At 43.9% G+C, this 18,871-nt stretch overlaps 1 protein-coding gene across 3 annotated transcripts in view; it reads right to left on the reverse strand.

The window, feature by feature from the left end:
• LOC137439597 (vascular endothelial growth factor C-like) overlaps positions 1-18,827 on the reverse strand; it is a 74,820-nt gene extending 55,993 nt beyond the window's left edge. For all 3 annotated transcript variants that reach the window (XM_068135507.2, XM_068135508.2, XM_068135506.2), the window contains exon 1: positions 18,668-18,827. In XM_068135507.2, the coding sequence (XP_067991608.1) occupies positions 18,668-18,745 (78 nt within the window). In that variant the 5' untranslated portion in view covers positions 18,746-18,827. The remainder of the gene's footprint in view (positions 1-18,667) is intronic.
• Positions 18,828-18,871: the final 44 nt, after the last annotated feature.

The following is an 18,871-nucleotide window of genomic DNA, read 5'->3' on the forward strand; positions in this document are numbered from 1 at the left end:
TTGGAACACTACAATATACCTACACAAGACAATTGGGCAGACAAGGAGAGACACATGATTGGAACACGACAGACACCTAAACAAGACATTCGGACAGACAAGTAGAGACACATGATTGGAACACTACAATATACCTCGACAAGACAATTGGATAAACAAGGAGAGACACATGATTGGAACACTATAAGACACCTAGACAAGACAATTGGGCAGACAAGTAGAGACACATGATTGGAACACTATAAGACACCTAGACAAGACATTCGGACAGACAAGTAGAGACACATGATTGGAACACTATAAGACACCTAGACAAGACAATTGGATAGACAAGGAGAGACACATGATTGGAACACTATAAGACACCTAGACAAGACAATTGGGCAGACAAGGAGAGCCACATGATTGGAACACTACAATATACCTCGAGAAGACAATTGGACAGACAAGTAGAGACACATGATTGGAACACTACAATATACCTAGACAAGACAATTGGATAGACAAGGAGAGACACATGATTGGAACACTATAAGACACCTAGACAAGACAATTGGGCAGACAAGTAGAGACACATGATTGGAACACTACAATATACCTCGACAAGACAATTGGATAGACAAGGAGAGACACATGATTGGAACACTATAAGACACCTAGACAAGACAATTGGGCAGACAAGTAGAGACACATGATTGGAACACTATAAGACACCTAGACAAGACATTCGGACAGACAAGGAGAGACACATGATTGGAACACTATAAGACACCTAGACAAGACAATTGGATAGACAAGGGGAGACACATGATTGGAACACTATAAGACACCTAGACAAGACAATTGGGCAGACAAGGAGAGCCACATGATTGGAACACTACAATATACCTCGAGAAGACAATTGGACAGACAAGTAGAGACACATGATTGGAACACTACAATATACCTAGACAAGACAATTGGATAGACAAGGAGAGACACATGATTGGAACACTATAAGACACCTAGACAAGACAATTGGGCAGACAAGTAGAGACACATGATTGGAACACTACAATATACCTAGACAAGACAATTGGACAGACAAGGAGAGACACATGATTGGAACACTATAAGGCACCAAGACAATTTATTTAACATAATAATGTGCCATGGTTCTCTTTCCACACTAATATGGCTTTGTCCGTTTTATCCCTCTGCTATCCTTATTTTTAATAACTCACTTGCCAGGTGCTAAATCTTGGTGACATTTTCACTAATGATCCATGTTTAAAGCTCTTGTATGCTTGGGCTTTAGTCTACTTTGATGTCGCGCCTGAAATGAGAATGTGATGCGTATTAAAGCGGTAAGGCCTAGGTAGCCACCAAGTGTTAATCAGCCATGTTGTTAATCTTTGTATGCGTCACTTGTTTCTACCTGCTGCTTTGTTTTTACTTTGATCATGTTTTTAAAGTTGGCATGCATCTGTTTCTTGTGAAAATATTTTTTGGCAATGCCGGTTGAGTCCAGTCAACCGGATTCCTTGCCCTTTTATCCAGCGCATGTCGAAGTTGTGTTAAAATTTACGACATTATTTTGTACCACTTCTCCATTTACATGAATCGTTATGGATGTGAAGACCTGTTGAAGTTTTAAAAGGCAGGGCCTATTGCTCTTGGCTGGATTTCCGCCATAATGTGCAGCTGTCAGGCACCGACCGCAAACCAGAACTTTCCAGCTCCCACAACCTTTTGTTGATGTCTCTGAGTCAAGGACGAAAGCAATTGGTCTACCTCCACAAATAGTATAGAACTAACACACACACACACACAAACACACACACACACACACACACACCGAAGATTTACATCCTCATAACTTTGTACAAGGAATGATGTATCTTGAGGGCATTTCACTTCAAATACAGCTTTAAAAGCAAGCAGAGGTGTGTTTTGTATCAGAGGGAAGAAGGTACATTGTGCTCTGAGAATCTTCGAGCTAATTACCTCCACGTGGTTATGTATTCACCCATCTGTCTGTCTGTCTGTCAGTCTGGGAGCAGGATATCTCAAAAAGTTATGGGCGGATTCAGACAAAACTTGGTGGACAGGTTGGGTATGTGACAAGGAGAAATTGATTCGATTTTGGTGAAGATCCGGATCCGGATACTAGAATTTTAAAAGTGATTCTTCACAATTGAGGTTAGGCCAAAAATTATCCGTAGCATGATATGTCAAAAAGTTGTGGATGAGCTATGACAAAATTAGGTGGATGAGTTGGTTTGGTGACAAGAACAGCCGATTAGATTTTGATTCAGGTCCGAATCCAGATCTGGCCTATCAGTGGATACAAAACGTAAACTGTTCAGCTTGGTGGAGGATTACGCTCTACCGAGTGCCGTTCTACTTATTGTTGTCAAGTGTATCATGTACAGACTTTGCATTAAATATGGAATATTTTATTTTGTGGGGGTGAACTTACTTTTCAAGATGTCTTAGAACCAAAAGTTCATTGGAATTATGTTGAAATTATTCTAGATTTTGTTAATGTGACCTTTAAAAGAAACAAAAACCACATTTGAAATTTCGAAACAAATAAATTGATCCTTGAAAGTGATGTGAACTGATATCGAACTCAATTCATGGACAGTACTGTGTTCAACTTCTGTACGTTTTCCAGAAGTATCTCTTTATTTTGCACATTAGCCAAAAAAAATTTCAACAAAAACAAAAGTTAAATTACGACTGGGATTACGGACAGTAAAATTACAGTTCAGGACTTCTTGTAACCCCCACGAGCATTCAGGAGAGCACGTACATGTTGAGGCATGCTGTTCACGAGATTTGCCAAGGTTTGGACAGGAATCGCTTGCCATGCAGTGACAATAGCCTGCTGCAATTCACACACAGAGGTCGGCTGCTGATCCAAGTGGTCGATTCGACGCGTTAATTCTGCCCACAAGTTCTCTATCAGATTCATATCCAGGGACATGGCAGGCCACTCCATATGCTCTACACCACGGTCAGCAAGAAAGTGTTGGATCATGCGAGCACGATGAGGCCGTGCATTGTCATCTTGGAAGACAAAGTTTCCTCGAAAGGCTGCACGAGCAAATGGTAGCAATGTTTCTTCCAGAATGGCCCTGTACTTGAACTGGTTCAGGTTTCCATTCAGAACAACCAGGTCAGTTTTGCCCCCTGCATGAAAAGCAGCCCAAACGGTCACCGCACCACCTCCAGCTTGGACTCTTGGCACTATAAAATCTTTGTTGTAGGCTTCATGCACTTGTCTGCGCACTCGGACGCGGCCATCTTGACGATAGACCAGAAATCTAGACTCGTCACTGAAGATCACGTGATTCCAGTGTCCTGGCTGCCATTGACGGTGCTCTCTGGCCCACTGCAATCGGCGCTGGCAGTGTTGTCTGGTCAGGCGTGGCTTTCTCAGGGGACGCCTGGCACGATAGCCTGCTTGAACCAGTCGTTGGTTGACTAGGCTTCTAGATACAGGCACATTTGTCAGTTGCTGCCACTCAGCCCGAAGCCGATTAGCTGACTTGGTACGGCCATTGCGGACTAACCGGTGCAGCTGGCGATCATCCCTCCTTGTGGTTCTGCGGGGACGTCCTGGCCTCGGTATTGGAGTACGGACACCCCTCTGAGCATTTCGTTTCAGGATCTTTGACACCTGACCTTGAGTGATGCCATACTGCCGAGCAATAGCACACTGTGTCATGCCGTAATTTCGTAAAGCCACCACTCCATGACAAACAGCATTGTCGAGTTGACGGACCATCTCCAGAGGAAGCGGCAATAACTTTTGGAGACGTGCAGCAATTGGTTTCCACTAATACAGAACCAACAACCCTTATATACCCGATTGTGAAGCCAATCGTCAAATGTACCTGTCCGTACATTTTGCCACGCCACCTGTGATATAATCCTGTTGTTGACTTCTTGCTGCGACAGACAATCAGACATGGTTCTTTGAACAAATAAATCACCAAAATGTAAAAGAAACTCACCAGATTGATATACTGTGTTAAGAAAGTAAACCCAAGTCAAGAAAAAAATATATATTCCATATTAAATGCCAAGTCTGTAGTTAGTTGTAACTGATTGCATCAATGCTGGGGGCAGCTCTTCCACTGATGTGGTGCCACCTGTAGGTTTAGGGAAGAATCTGCAATTTGTTCATCGTGCCGGCAATTACTCGAGTACTCTTCATGAAAAACACCGTTGAAACTTTAACGTCCACCAACTAATGGTAGCAGACGGGACATCCATCTTAACGTCCATGCAATCAGGACAGAACATTCGTTGATGCAATCAATGTCCATCCTGTGAAGCACCGAATCCGATAGTTTATAGTCAGGTGAGGAATCCACCCCAGACTACACATCTCAAGAGTGAGTCAGTATGCTACCTTTGAGCCCTTAGGCCGAGAGACCCTAATGTTACACTTTTCTGCATCCAAGTATCTCAGATCACAGAGGTAATAATGTAATAATCTCATTCTTGATATAAGCTCTTGTTTAAATCTGCTACTTAAAGTTGAGAAAGTTTTAAAAACACAAATAACAGATAAAAACCAACTCGAATATCATGAGTTAAAGATTAAAAACTAAAAGGAGATGCCTTTTAGAGACTCCTTGTCTCTATTTCTATTGAAAAGAGAAATTAATATATATATACAGTCACGTGAAAAAGTAAGTACACCCCATGTAAAGTTTTGACTTTTTCAACATATTTCAACATTCAGCTATTTGATCATTTCAACAATATGGAGAGATAAAGGTGATATAATATAACAAATATCATGAAACATTTACATTTTGTAGTCCATTGTATAATTTAAATCAACACAAATGCAAATTTCGCATGTGGAAAAAGTAAGTACACCCTTACATTTATCACTACTTCAAATACCTAAAATTAGAATCAGGTGCACCAGCTCAGGTGCAAATGATTAGAACATCGTTCGAGAGGATCTTGGAGGAACCTGTTTTATTTAAACCTCAGACATTTAGTTTGGTTTGCTCTTTGTTGTTGAAGTGTGCGGTGTCACCTTGCCCAGATCAAAAGAACTCTCCGAGGCCTTCAGAAAGAAGGTTATAGATGCCTACGAGTCTGGGAAGGGATTTAAAAAGATCTCCAAACAATTTGAAATCAATCATTCGACTGTCCGGAAGATCATCGACAAGTGGAGAAGATTCCAAACAACTGCCAACTTGTTCAGGCCAGGCCGCCCCAGCAAGTTCAGCCTGAGAGCAGACCGCAAGATGCTGAAAGAAGTCTCTAAGAACCCCAGAATGTCATCACGGGGCCTACAGGTAACTCTTGCCACTGTTGATGTCAAAGTGCACGAGTTTACCATCAGAAAGAGGCTGCACAAACTTGATCTACATGGGAGGTGTGCCAGGAGGAAACCTTTGCTGTCCAGAAAGAACATCAGGGCAAGACTAAAGTTTGCCAATGAACACCGAGGCAAAGACCAGCACTTCTGGAACAATGTGCTCTGGACAGATGAGTCAAAGGTAGAGCTATTTGGCCACAGTACCAGAAGACATGATTGGCGAAAACCAAAGACAGCATTTGACCACAAGAACCTGATACCAACTGTAAAGCATGGTGGTGGAAATATTATGGTTTGGGGCAGCTTTGCTGCATCAGGGCCTGGGCAGTTCACCATCATAGAATCCACTATGAATTCTTCATTGTACCAGAGGGTGCTTGAGGATAATGTGAGGCCATCTGTCAGAAAGTTGAAGCTCAACCGAAGCTGGACCTTGCAACATGACAACGACCTTAAACATAACAGTAAATCCACCAAGAAATGGCTGAAAAGAAAGAAATGGAGGGTTCTGGAATGGCCAAGTCAAAGCCCGGATCTAAATCCCATTGAGATGTTGTGGGGGGATTTGAAACGAGCTGTGCATGCAAGAAACCCCTCAAACATCGCACAGCTGAAAGAATTCTGCATGGAGGAGTGGGCAAAAATTTCTCCCATTCGATGTCAGAGAGACTGGTAGACAGTTATAAGAAACGCCTACTTGAGGTTGTTTCTGCCAAAGGGGGCAATACCACCTATTAGAGCCAAGGGTGTACTTACTTTTTCCACATGCAAAATTTGCATTCATGTTTATTTAAATTATACAATAGACTACCAAATGTAAATGTTTCATGATATTTGTTATATTATATCACCTTTATCTATCCATATTGTTGAAATGAAGATCAAATAGCTGTATGTTGAAATATGTTGAAAAAGTCAAAACTTTACATGGGGTGTACTTACTTTTTCACGTGACTGTATGTATGTATGTATGTATGTATGTATGTATGTATATATATATATATATATATATATATATATATATATATATATATATATATATATATATATATATTGTTACAGATACGACTTTGATGGTATGGTGGGCCGAGCGGGATGGCCGCCGTATCCGTACAAGTTACCCGATTGTGCCCGAATGTTAACTAATCGCGCTACGCTGGCTCAATAGGAAAGAGAAGACACCCGGCTGGGCTATAATGACACAATACGACACCAGGGTTTCGATTTTCAAGTATATTCGTACGGAAAAAGGTTAGATTACAGGGACGAGAGGGACATCATAGGAAGACAGGCACTTAGACACACTCTTATATTAACCCTAGACAGACCACAGATAAACGGGACAACGCTGACTCACACGGGATTTGATGGCAAGGAAAGCGGCAGTCGATGGCTCAGGTGCACCTGGCTCAGGGACAGAATCACGTACGGTGGTGTCCAGCAGATGCGGGGAGGTCGCTCAGCGCTCGTGGGTCGCGACTTTGGTGGAGATGCCGGGGAGGTCGCTCAGCGCTCGGGAGGGTGGCGTCTTGTCCTTCCAAGCTCGGGGCGCATCTGACGTCACGTCCGGCGCGGGGCCGCGTATATCCGGCGGGGAGTCACGCCCTCGCTCGTTAGCTCCGCCCCATATGGCATCGGCCCATGGCTTCTCATTGGGTGCGGGGGTTACCGGCTCCGCCCTTGACGAGGGGCCGACAGGGAGCCCCCTTCTGGGTAACCCCGTCGAGCACATGTTCAATGGCGGCCAACCGAGCCGGAGTGAGGACGCAAAGCCGCTGTTGTTGTGGTTGTTGTTGGAGCTTGAGATGATGGGAAGAGATGCGGGGAGGTATGGGAAGGTCCTAAACTCCTACTGGTGCCATATCATCACATTCTGGTGCAACGAAGAGTCATAATTAATGGAAACAAGTCCTTAACTGACATAGATTAAGAATAACTAGCAAGATGTCCTATAATTGTCTACGTGTGGTGCGGGGGACCGGGGCACGACATTTAATGGGGGAATGAAGGGGAAGATCGGCTCTAATGGGTGTTGTTTACAGACAATGGGACTAGGGAATGGGGTAAGGGGAGAGTTGGGGAGTATCGGAGAAGATAGGGGAATATTTACAAGCGGATATGGAGGTCAAATTCCATATTCGCAACATTGCACCCTTCTCTACCCTCGGGGCGTCCCGACCCGATAAATTTTTACCTACTTTAGTGTGGCACGCAATGTAGTTCCCTCTACTATTAACTCTACCCTGAGTGCGACAGTTTTATAGATATTCACAAATGAGTAAATATGTCCCCCTGCGACGTTGCACCCTTCTCCTCTCAGAAACACACCCACAGGATAACCGAATCCGGAAAGAATTCTCAAACTAAACATACAGCCGGTAGGGAGCATTATTTACAAGACTACGCTGATATCTACACTACGATCCAGGACCTGTTTTTGGAGGAACACATGCAGATGTTATGCATAGAGAGAGAGCGCGCTTGCCAACATCGATACACCAACCCACGAGTGCTCTGTGGCCGACGGCCTTTAATAACGTGCAGAGCACCCTTTCCCGAGCATCAACAGCACCACCCCACCACCAATCGGTGCAGTCACCATTGTTCATTGGAATAAAAATAACTTCAACAACCCCTAACCCTGCAGGTGTCTCTTGCTCTTCTTGTGGTGCACTTGGTGTTAGTTAACAGTGGTTCACCTTTATGGCATAGGTGCCACGTTGACCCATAGGTCCATCCCCGGGTGGTGCTTGGCCGCAAACAAACTGCGGTCCATTGTGGGTGGCCACAAACATTGCGGTCCATATGGTGTACCGATCCAGGCAGCGAACAGCGAAAGTGCAGGCCCACAACTGCGCAGCCAGCACCTCTCTCTCCTCTCTCTCTACCCCAAAGCCAGATCCTCGGAGGTGGGAGACAAAAGAAGCAGACAAGTGAGTAAGGTGGTAAGGGCGCAAAAGTGCACGCAACATTAGGTAATGCACACTAGGGGCACATGGGAACCAGGTGAGACAGGTACATTCCTACCGTACGCCCCCCCCCCCACCAGGTAACCTACATGGCCCCTCCCTTACCCCTTACTGTATCCACACAACACAACACTACCCATAAACATCTACTTTACAAATCAACAAACATCCCTACTGTCTTCCCCGTTCCTCCCATATACCAAATTCGTCTTCTCTCCCTCCTAACCAATCAAATTTGCCATTTTCAACTCTCATCAAAATTTGCCATCTCCAACTCAACATCAAAATTTGCCATCACCAATTCATCATCAGTCCCTCCTAGGGAGGGAGAGATGGAATCACCCCAATGTCTCATCCACGTCGTGATGCGTCTCACAAATCCTCACAGCAATCTCATTTCCTGCAACACAACAAAGAAAACACAGGTGTGGAGTCATCATCATCACCACAGGTAAGTGGCTGCGTATGGTGCGACAGGTTCATCAATCCTAACTATCTCCGAAATGACTTTAACAACTTTACACTACCCGGGGTCTTTCTCCGGCCAAACCATTGGCCCTTTTACACTATGGGTTCTAAAAACCAATTCCCATTGGCCAAACTGTGGTGCTCTTCAATTTGGGGTCTCACTCCCCCGATTCATCTCCCGGTGCCCTCGTACAATTTCTGGGCTGCGACGTGTACCTCTCCCAGTGGGTCTACCCACCTGTACACCTCCACCACTGCAGTTGCCTCCGAGCTTACCTGCTCCTTACCCTAACCTAACTACCAGGGGAAGGCCCTCTGGCTCTCTCCCCACTCCGTGCCCTCTCTGGCACTGGGCTGCCCGATCCACACCCGGGATCCTCAGGCACCCACTCACAACTACCGGCTCCCAGAGCCCACCTGCGGCCTCACCTGGCCGACATCCTCACAGTGGTGGAGTGCCCAACCAACTACACACACTAACAGGCTACACGCCCAGCCATTTCCACAACACTAATGCACCCATTCACAACACCATTCTGCAACCGCACCACAAATGCCAATATCCAACCACAATTTACCTGCACCCTCTACCTAACACTTACACTACCCGCCCCGGGTACTCGTGAAAGGGGTCCACTCTTCCCCCATCCACACCTTCGCACCATGCACACCACTCCGTACCACTCACTCCAACTCTCTCCACACACCTGTACCTGCACACCTGTGCTCTCACACCTGGTGCCACCTGCACCCTTCTCTCCCCAAGCGCATTCGCGCTGATCCACAACACTCACTACTCATACACTGCTCCACACACCTGTCCAGTTGCACACCTGTGCAATCACACTTGTTCAATCCTCACACACACGGCATCATCTCAGCTAACTACTCCCTTCTGAAACTTGCGCTTCCCAGTCGTCCCTTTAAACTATTGCGCTCCCTCGTCATTATCATCCATACTAATCTACCTGCGTCCCCACTACAGGTATCAGTCACTAACTAATCTTAACGTTACCTAATGTCAATCTTCGCTAGATCCCTACACACCATATCCTAACCCACCCGGGCTAGTTTTCACTGCCATACACCCCATAAACTATTGCGCATTTGCCCCACCTGGGAAGGATGGTGGATCTGCCATCCCACCACATCGGGGGTCTCTCACTACCAATTTTGCACATCAAATTTCAACAAATCAAAAATTTGCCAATCACTACTCATCATCTGCCAATCACTACTGCCAATCCCTTGCCAATCATCAAATTTTGTTTTTCTCTAATTTTGGGTCCAAAACACTAACCTCATCACCCAGTCTACTCACTACTGCCTCTCGGTGCGCCAATCCCTGTCCAAAGCCCGGCTTCGTAAAGCCAAGCAATGGATGCTGGTTGTTTTGTGCCAGCGGCTGGATGCGTCCGGCACTCGGTGCAGGGACGGGGGCTTACCCGTGCCGAGATCCCACACACCACCTCGGCGTGGAGCCATCCAATGCCCCGATCTCGACCTGCCGGCACGTCTCACCAAAAAGTGGTCGCCATGACGACCCTTTCTATCGGGCTGCCAGCTCCGCCTAGTGGAGCCTGGACGCGGCCGTTCAAAGCGAGGCCCGGCACGCACCGAGGGCCTGCTTCGGCTAAAAGTCGCTCTAACCTCTAACCCGTGTAACGTCGATGCTTCACCTGGACGCTTACACCCTGCAGCCCGTTCCTTGCTCACACATCCAGCCGTTTCCATGCTCCTCGTACCGTTCCTTACACACCCAGGTACACCCATTCCACTCACCGCCTTGGTCACACACCTGACCACCGAACACTTTGGCACACACTCGTTGGTAGCACACCTCACCAATACACCTCTTCGCGCCCCCTCCTCTGTCACCTCCTCTGTGACAATCACAGGTGTGCCCTCATTCGCACACCCATCCACGTGCCTCACCACCAACTCCAGCGTGCATTCCCACTCACGCTCTACCATTCCAGGTGTGCATCCTTCCATCCCAGGTGTACATCCTCGCTCACCTGTCACAACTAACTCACGCTCCTTGTCACTCTCACTACTTTCACCTCCATTCTTGACAGCGCACTCACCCTTACTCTTGACAGCGCAGTCTTTCCCCATGCACCTGTCCGTCACACACCTTTCTCGCGCACACTCTCCCGTTACACCCTCTGTAACACTCACCACAGGTGGACACTCTTCCTTACTTCTGACAGCGCACTCTTTCCTCATGCACCTGTCCGTCACACACCTTCCTCGCGCACACTCTCCCGTTACACCCTCTGTAACACTCACCACAGGTGGCCACTCTTCCTTACTTCTGACAGCGCACTCTTTCCTCATGCACCTGTCCGTCACACACCTTTCTCGCGCACACTCCTGCGCACACTCTCCCGTCACACCCTCTGTAACACTCACCACACCACGCTTCCATGTGCTCCCTCGCACACGCGCTACGACCGACTCACTCTCGCCAGCACACTCACTCCTTGGCACGCACTTTTTCCTCACACACCCCAGAGTCGGACTTTCTCGCACACCTCCTCTTTCGCACACCAGACCTGTCGCACACTTCACCAACGGCCTCTCACGAACACCCGGATCCAAACCAATCCCCAAGCTTCTTAAATCCCCTGGCGCATCATACGCACGACCATATTGGTCACCACTTACACCGGGTCCTCTTCCTCTTCGCTTCTCCTCCATCACCTGCGAATCCCTCATCCGGTTAATGAGCACATCATCACGATCCGAACACAGACTTTGGACCAATTCTTTTACTTCCTCCTTTATCTCTTTCTTATCCTCTCTCCGTCGCTTCTTAATTTCGCTCACCCCTTCTTCCACTTCTTCTAATTTTTGCTTCATCTCCTTCATCTCTTCGTGCGCCCCTTTAAGTTCTTCCTCTAACTCCACTTTATTTTTTTCTATGTGCTCCCGCACCTCCCGCTCTTTAACCTCCATTACCTCTACCACCTTGTCCATTTTCCTCGTCAGGTCCTCATGTACCGTCTGGCACTCTTTTTTAATTACCCCTACGTCCTTTTTCATCTCCTTCTGTGTCGATTTTAAACCCTCTATTACCGCTGTGTTCTTCTTTACCTGGTCCCCCAGCTCCTTTTGTCCCACTGTCAGTTGTTCTACTCCCAGCGTCAACTCCTCTATACCACCTTGCAATTTTACAGTCCCCTTTCTCACCTCTTTCTCCATGCGCTCCTTACAGTGCCTCACCTCCTCGCGCACTCCTCCGACCTCCTCACTCACTCCTCTTCTGATCTCCTCTCCCATCACTTGCATCTCCTGCCCAGATGCCACCCTCATCTGCTCCATTTCCTCCCTGTGAGCATCCAGTTTGGTTTCTACCCCCATTCTGACCCCCTCTATCTGCTGCTCCATTTGTTTAACTTCCCTTTCCGCTTGGTCCCTCATGTCCCTCAATTTGCCTTCCATACTGTTTTCTAACCCTATTAACCCATTTCTCACCTCTTTTATCCCGTTGTCTAACCCCTCAAAATTATTGTCTAACTTCCCAAATTTCTTGTCTAACTCCTCAAAATTATTGTCTAACTTCCCAAATTTCTTGTCTAATCCCTTAAAATTATTGTCTAACCCCTCACTGGTACCCCTCGCTTCGTCCCTCATTACCCCCATTTCGTTTCCCATTACCCCCATTTTTGCTTCTAGCCTCTCCATAAGGGCCCCCATTTGCAGGAGGAAAAGGTTCGAATCCACCAGGGGCGCTGCCACGGTCGCTGGCGCGGTGATCAGCGAGGCGCCATTTTGCGCGCCCGCTTCTTCGTGCGTGACGGCGCTATTTTGCGAACCTGCCGCCCTCACTGCTTCGCTCTCCTCTTGTCCCTCAATTTGGTCCTGGATCGACCCTACCTCACTCTCCTTTACCGGACCCCAGCCGTCTTGATCCGCCATAGCGCGACTTTCAAAACTCGGTTTTTATTTTTTTTATTTTCGTAAAACAAATTGAAATTTCGCCGTTATAATTTCGCGCGGGAAACGCGCTCCGAATCGATTTTCCCTCCCAAAATTTGGGCCTAACTAATTTAGTCCCGGGTTCGAATTCCACTCCTCGACACCAATTGTTACAGATACGACTTTGATGGTATGGTGGGCCGAGCGGGATGGCCGCCGTATCCGTACAAGTTACCCGATTGTGCCCGAATGTTAACTAATCGCGCTACGCTGGCTCAATAGGAAAGAGAAGACACCCGGCTGGGCTATAATGACACAATACGACACCAGGGTTTCGATTTTCAAGTATATTCGTACGGAAAAAGGTTAGATTACAGGGACGAGAGGGACATCATAGGAAGACAGGCACTTAGACACACTCTTATATTAACCCTAGACAGACCACAGATAAACGGGACAACGCTGACTCACACGGGATTTGATGGCAAGGAAAGCGGCAGTCGATGGCTCAGGTGCACCTGGCTCAGGGACAGAATCACGTACGGTGGTGTCCAGCAGATGCGGGGAGGTCGCTCAGCGCTCGTGGGTCGCGACTTTGGTGGAGATGCCGGGGAGGTCGCTCAGCGCTCGGGAGGGTGGCGTCTTGTCCTTCCAAGCTCGGGGCGCATCTGACGTCACGTCCGGCGCGGGGCCGCGTATATCCGGCGGGGAGTCACGCCCTCGCTCGTTAGCTCCGCCCCATATGGCATCGGCCCATGGCTTCTCATTGGGTGCGGGGGTTACCGGCTCCGCCCTTGACGAGGGGCCGACAGGGAGCCCCCTTCTGGGTAACCCCGTCGAGCACATGTTCAATGGCGGCCAACCGAGCCGGAGTGAGGACGCAAAGCCGCTGTTGTTGTGGTTGTTGTTGGAGCTTGAGATGATGGGAAGAGATGCGGGGAGGTATGGGAAGGTCCTAAACTCCTACTGGTGCCATATCATCACATTCTGGTGCAACGAAGAGTCATAATTAATGGAAACAAGTCCTTAACTGACATAGATTAAGAATAACTAGCAAGATGTCCTATAATTGTCTACGTGTGGTGCGGGGGACCGGGGCACGACATTTAATGGGGGAATGAAGGGGAAGATCGGCTCTAATGGGTGTTGTTTACAGACAATGGGACTAGGGAATGGGGTAAGGGGAGAGTTGGGGAGTATCGGAGAAGATAGGGGAATATTTACAAGCGGATATGGAGGTCAAATTCCATATTCGCAACAATATATATATATATATAAAAGAATATATATAAAAGAATATATACAAAAGAATATATATATATATATATATATATATATATATATATATATATATATATATATATATATATATATATATATATATATATATATATATAGCCTATATATATATATAAAAGAATATATATAAAAGAATGTATATAAAAGAATATATATAAAAGAATATATATAAAAGAATATAGATATATATATATATATACTCAGAGGCAAAAGTTATTGTGACATGGAATTTTTTCATTGGTAATCTTGTGAATGAATTTTTGGATTTGAACCAGAGAAAGAGTGTGTTAAAATGGTCGAAGAAACGCAACCAAGCAGTTGTTGTTCGAATTGCATGAAATTTGCAAGAAGCATGACATATTCGAGAAAAATGGCCAGCAATGTTCACTTTAAAAGGCCAGACAACCAGACGCTTATCATTTCCACTCAATGCAGTCTTAAGAAGTGCAGAAGTCAGAAAAACACCTCTATTCATCCTTCTGGAATTAGTTCGACATGCCACGCCTCGGGGAAAATGACAGATGGAGAGCTATAGGTATGCTTCAGTCTGGTACCTCGCAGCGTGATGTTGCTCGTCGATTCAACGTCCATAGAAACACCATTTGGCACAGCTTCACCGAGCTGACGGTAGGACACGTGTCTACAGGTGCACAGGTGAACGTTACATCAGGCCATGTGTTCTGGAAGGGGATCGTTTTGGAGGTGGGGGCGTTATGATCTGGGGTGGGATAACAGCTGCAGCAAGAACGCCAATGATTGTGATTGAGGGGAACTTGAATGCTGTGAGGTACCGAGACGAGATTTTGCAAATGGCCGCTTTACCGTTTTTGCAACAGAACGGCCCTAGAGTGACGTTTCAACACGATAATGCCAGACCACACGTTGCTCGAGTTGTACAGCAGTATCTTAATCAGAACAATGTTAATGTGTTACCCTGGCCTGCAAGATCCCCTGATTTGTCACCCATTGAACACGACTGGGATGAAATGGAGCGACGTTTACGACGTCATCCGAATCCTCCAAAAACGCTGCAGGAACTCCACCAAATCCTTCCTCGGATATGGAATGATCTTCCCAAGGACTTTCATCGACGTTTAGTGGCCTCAATGAGGCGAAGGTGCCAGGCCTGCACCAATGCACAAGGTGGACACACTCGCTACTGACTGTGTGAACTTGCTTGTGAACCCCCTCTTGTGTTGTGGCTCATTTGCATATGCCAGGTGCACTGTTCTTATGGACTGTTGATCGTTACCATACCTTGAAACATTTGTCTTTCCATGTAATAACATTTCATTCGCGGCAGTAAAAGTTTAACACTGATTCTGTTTGTTGTTTGTGTGTCACAATAACTTTTGCCTTTGAGTATATATATCTATATATACATATATATATATTATATATTGTACATAAATAATAAATTAAAAATTAATTTTTTTAATATATATACAGTATATACATACATATATATATATATATATATATATATATATATATATATATATATATATATATAAAAGAATATATATAAAAGAATATATATAAAAGAATATATATAAAAGAATATATATATATATATATATATATATATATGTATATATATATATATATATATATATGTATATATATATATATATATGTATATATATATATATATACATATATATATATATATATATATATATATATATATATATAAAAGAATATATATAAAAGAATATATATAAAAGAATATATATATACACACCAGGATCATTCATCCCAGCGAGCTGGTACTCAATTTGCCGACCTCGGAAGGATGACAGGCTGAGTCAACCCCCCTGGCGTTAATTCAGCGATCGACCGGTATTCGAACCTAATAGCTAATATATACAGTACTATATATATATATATATATATATATATATATATATATATATATATATATATATATATATATATATATATATATATATATATATATATATATATATATATATATATATATATATATATATATATATATATATATATATATATATATATATATATATATATATATATATATATATATATATATATATATATATATATATATATATATATATATATATATATATATATATATATATATATATATATATATATATATATATATATATATATATATATATATATATATATATATATATATATATATATATATATATATATATATATATATATATATATATATATATATATATATATATATATATATATATATATATAGTATATATATATATATATGTATATGTATATATATATATATATATATATATATATATATATATATATATATATGTATATATATATATATATGTATATATATATATATATATGTATATATATATATATATATACATATATATATATGTATATATATATATATATATGTATATATATATATATATACGTATATATATATATATATACATATATATATATATATATATATATATATATATATATATATATATATATATATATATTCTTTTATATATATTCTTTTATATATATTCTTTTATATATATTCTTTTATATATATTCTTTTATATATATCCATTTAATATGGAATATTTTTTTGTGGGGGTGAACTTACTTTTCAAGATGTCTTAGAACCAAAAGTTCATTGGAATTATGTTGAAATTATTCTAGATTTTGTTAATGTGACCTTTAAAAGAAACAAAAACCACATTTGACATTTCGAAGCAAATAAATTGATCCTTGAAAGTGATGTAAACTGATATCGAACTCAATTCACGGACAGTACTGTGTTAAACTTCTGTGCGTTTTACAGAAGTATCTCTTTATTTTGCACATTAGCCAAATTTTTTTTTTAACAAAAACAAAAGTTAAATTACGACTGGGATTACGGACAGTAAAATTACAGTTCAGTACTTCGTGTAACCCCCATGAGCATTCAGGAGAGCACGTACACATTGAGGCATGCTGTTCACGAGATTTGCCAAGGTTTGGACAGGAATCGCTTGCCATGCAGTTATAATAGCCTGCTGCAATTCACACACAGAGGCAGGTTGCTGGTCCAAGTTGTCGATTTGACGCGTTAATTCTGCCCACAAGTTCTCTGTCGGATTCATATCTGGGGACATGGCAGGCCACTCCATATGCTCCACACCACGGTCAGCAAGAAAGTGTTGGATCATGCGAGCACGATGAAGCCGTGCATTGTCATCTTGGAAGACAAAGTTTCCTCAAAAGGCTGCACGAACAAATGGAAGCAATGTTTCTTCCAGAATGGCCCTGTGCTTGAACTGGTTCAGGTTTCCATTCAGAACAACCAGGTCAGTTTTGCCCCCTGCATGAAAAGCAGCCCAAACGGTCACCCCACCACCTCCAGCTTGGACTCTTGGCACTATACAATCTTCGTTGTAGGCTTCAGGCACTTGTCTGCGCACTCGGAGGCGGCTATATTGACGATAGACCAGAAATCTAGACTTGTCACTGAAGATCACGTGATTCCAGTGTCCTAGCTGCCATTGACGGTGCTCTCTGGCCCACTGCAATCGGCGCTGGCAGTGTTGTCTGGTCAGACGTGGCTTTCTCAGGGGAGACGCCTGGCACGATAGCCTGCTTGAACCAGTCGTTGGTTGACTAGCCTTCTGGATACAGGCACATTTGTCAGTTGCTGCCACTCAGCCCTAAGCCAATTAGCTGACTTGGTACGGCCATTGCGGACTAACCGGTGCAGCTGGCGATCATCCCACCTTGTGGTTCTGCGGGGACGTCCTGACCTCGGTATTGGAGTAGGGACACCCCTCTGAGCATTTAGTTTCAGGATCTTTGACACTTGACCTTGAGTGATGCCATACTGCCAAGCAATAGCACGCTGTTTCATGCCGGAATTTCGTAAAGCCAGCACTAAATGACAAACAGCATTGTCGAGTTGACGGACCATCTCCACGGGAAGCGGCAATAACTTTTGTACGCGTACAGCAGTTGTTTTCCACTAATACAGAACGCAACAACCCTTATATGCCCGATTGTGAAGTCAATCATCAAATGTACCTGTCCGTACATTTTGTCACGCCACCTGTGATATAATCCTGTTGTTGACTTCTTGCTGCGACAGACAATCAGTGACAAGGTTCTTTTAACAAAGAAATCACCAAAGCGTAAAAGAAACTCACCAGATTGATATACCGAGTTCAGAAAGTAAACCCAAGTCAAGAAAAAAAAAAGTATTCCATATTAAATGCCAATTCTGTATATATATTGTGTGTAAAAAATTAATTTTATTTAAAAATTAAAATTAAATAAACTGAAAGCCAAATTCAATAAACTGAAAGCATACCTTGAGTTGAGTGTCGGGTTATGTGACGTGTACCTGATGTTTAGGGGTTAACCCTTTTTTAGAGAAAAATAATAATCTACCCATACTCTGCACCCTACTTCGCATCCTACTCTGCACCCTACTCCGCACCTTACTCTGCACCGTACTCTGCAGCCTACTCTGCATTTTGTTGCTCTGATGACATTCTCATGTTGGAAATGTCAGCTGCGCATCGCTTCACACAGCAAAGAACATACTTTGGTTTTCATTGAATTAAATCCACGAGGAATGGACATATAGACAAACTGAAGGAGATGAACATGGATTTGTTTAAAGACAGAGAGGCAGACATACACACCATACCGTGCTCGAGTCCCCCGAACCCAGATCTCCGTCCTTGCCCTGCACAAGTGCAAAAACTACAAGGAAAGCAAGAAACATCCCAGAGCGAGAGAAAGAGTGAGTGTGATGGTCACTCACTATGTGGGAGGCCACTGCAAAAGTGCGCTTGGGCGTGGGAGAACAAGCAAGGTCAGTGAAGGTGCCCCCAAAGCCGGCTGGACGGAG

The sequence above is a fragment of the Myxine glutinosa genome, chromosome 14, assembly GCF_964187855.1.
Source record: "Myxine glutinosa chromosome 14, kmMyxGlut1.1, whole genome shotgun sequence".
In the NCBI taxonomy this organism is placed as follows: domain Eukaryota; kingdom Metazoa; phylum Chordata; class Myxini; order Myxiniformes; family Myxinidae; genus Myxine; species Myxine glutinosa.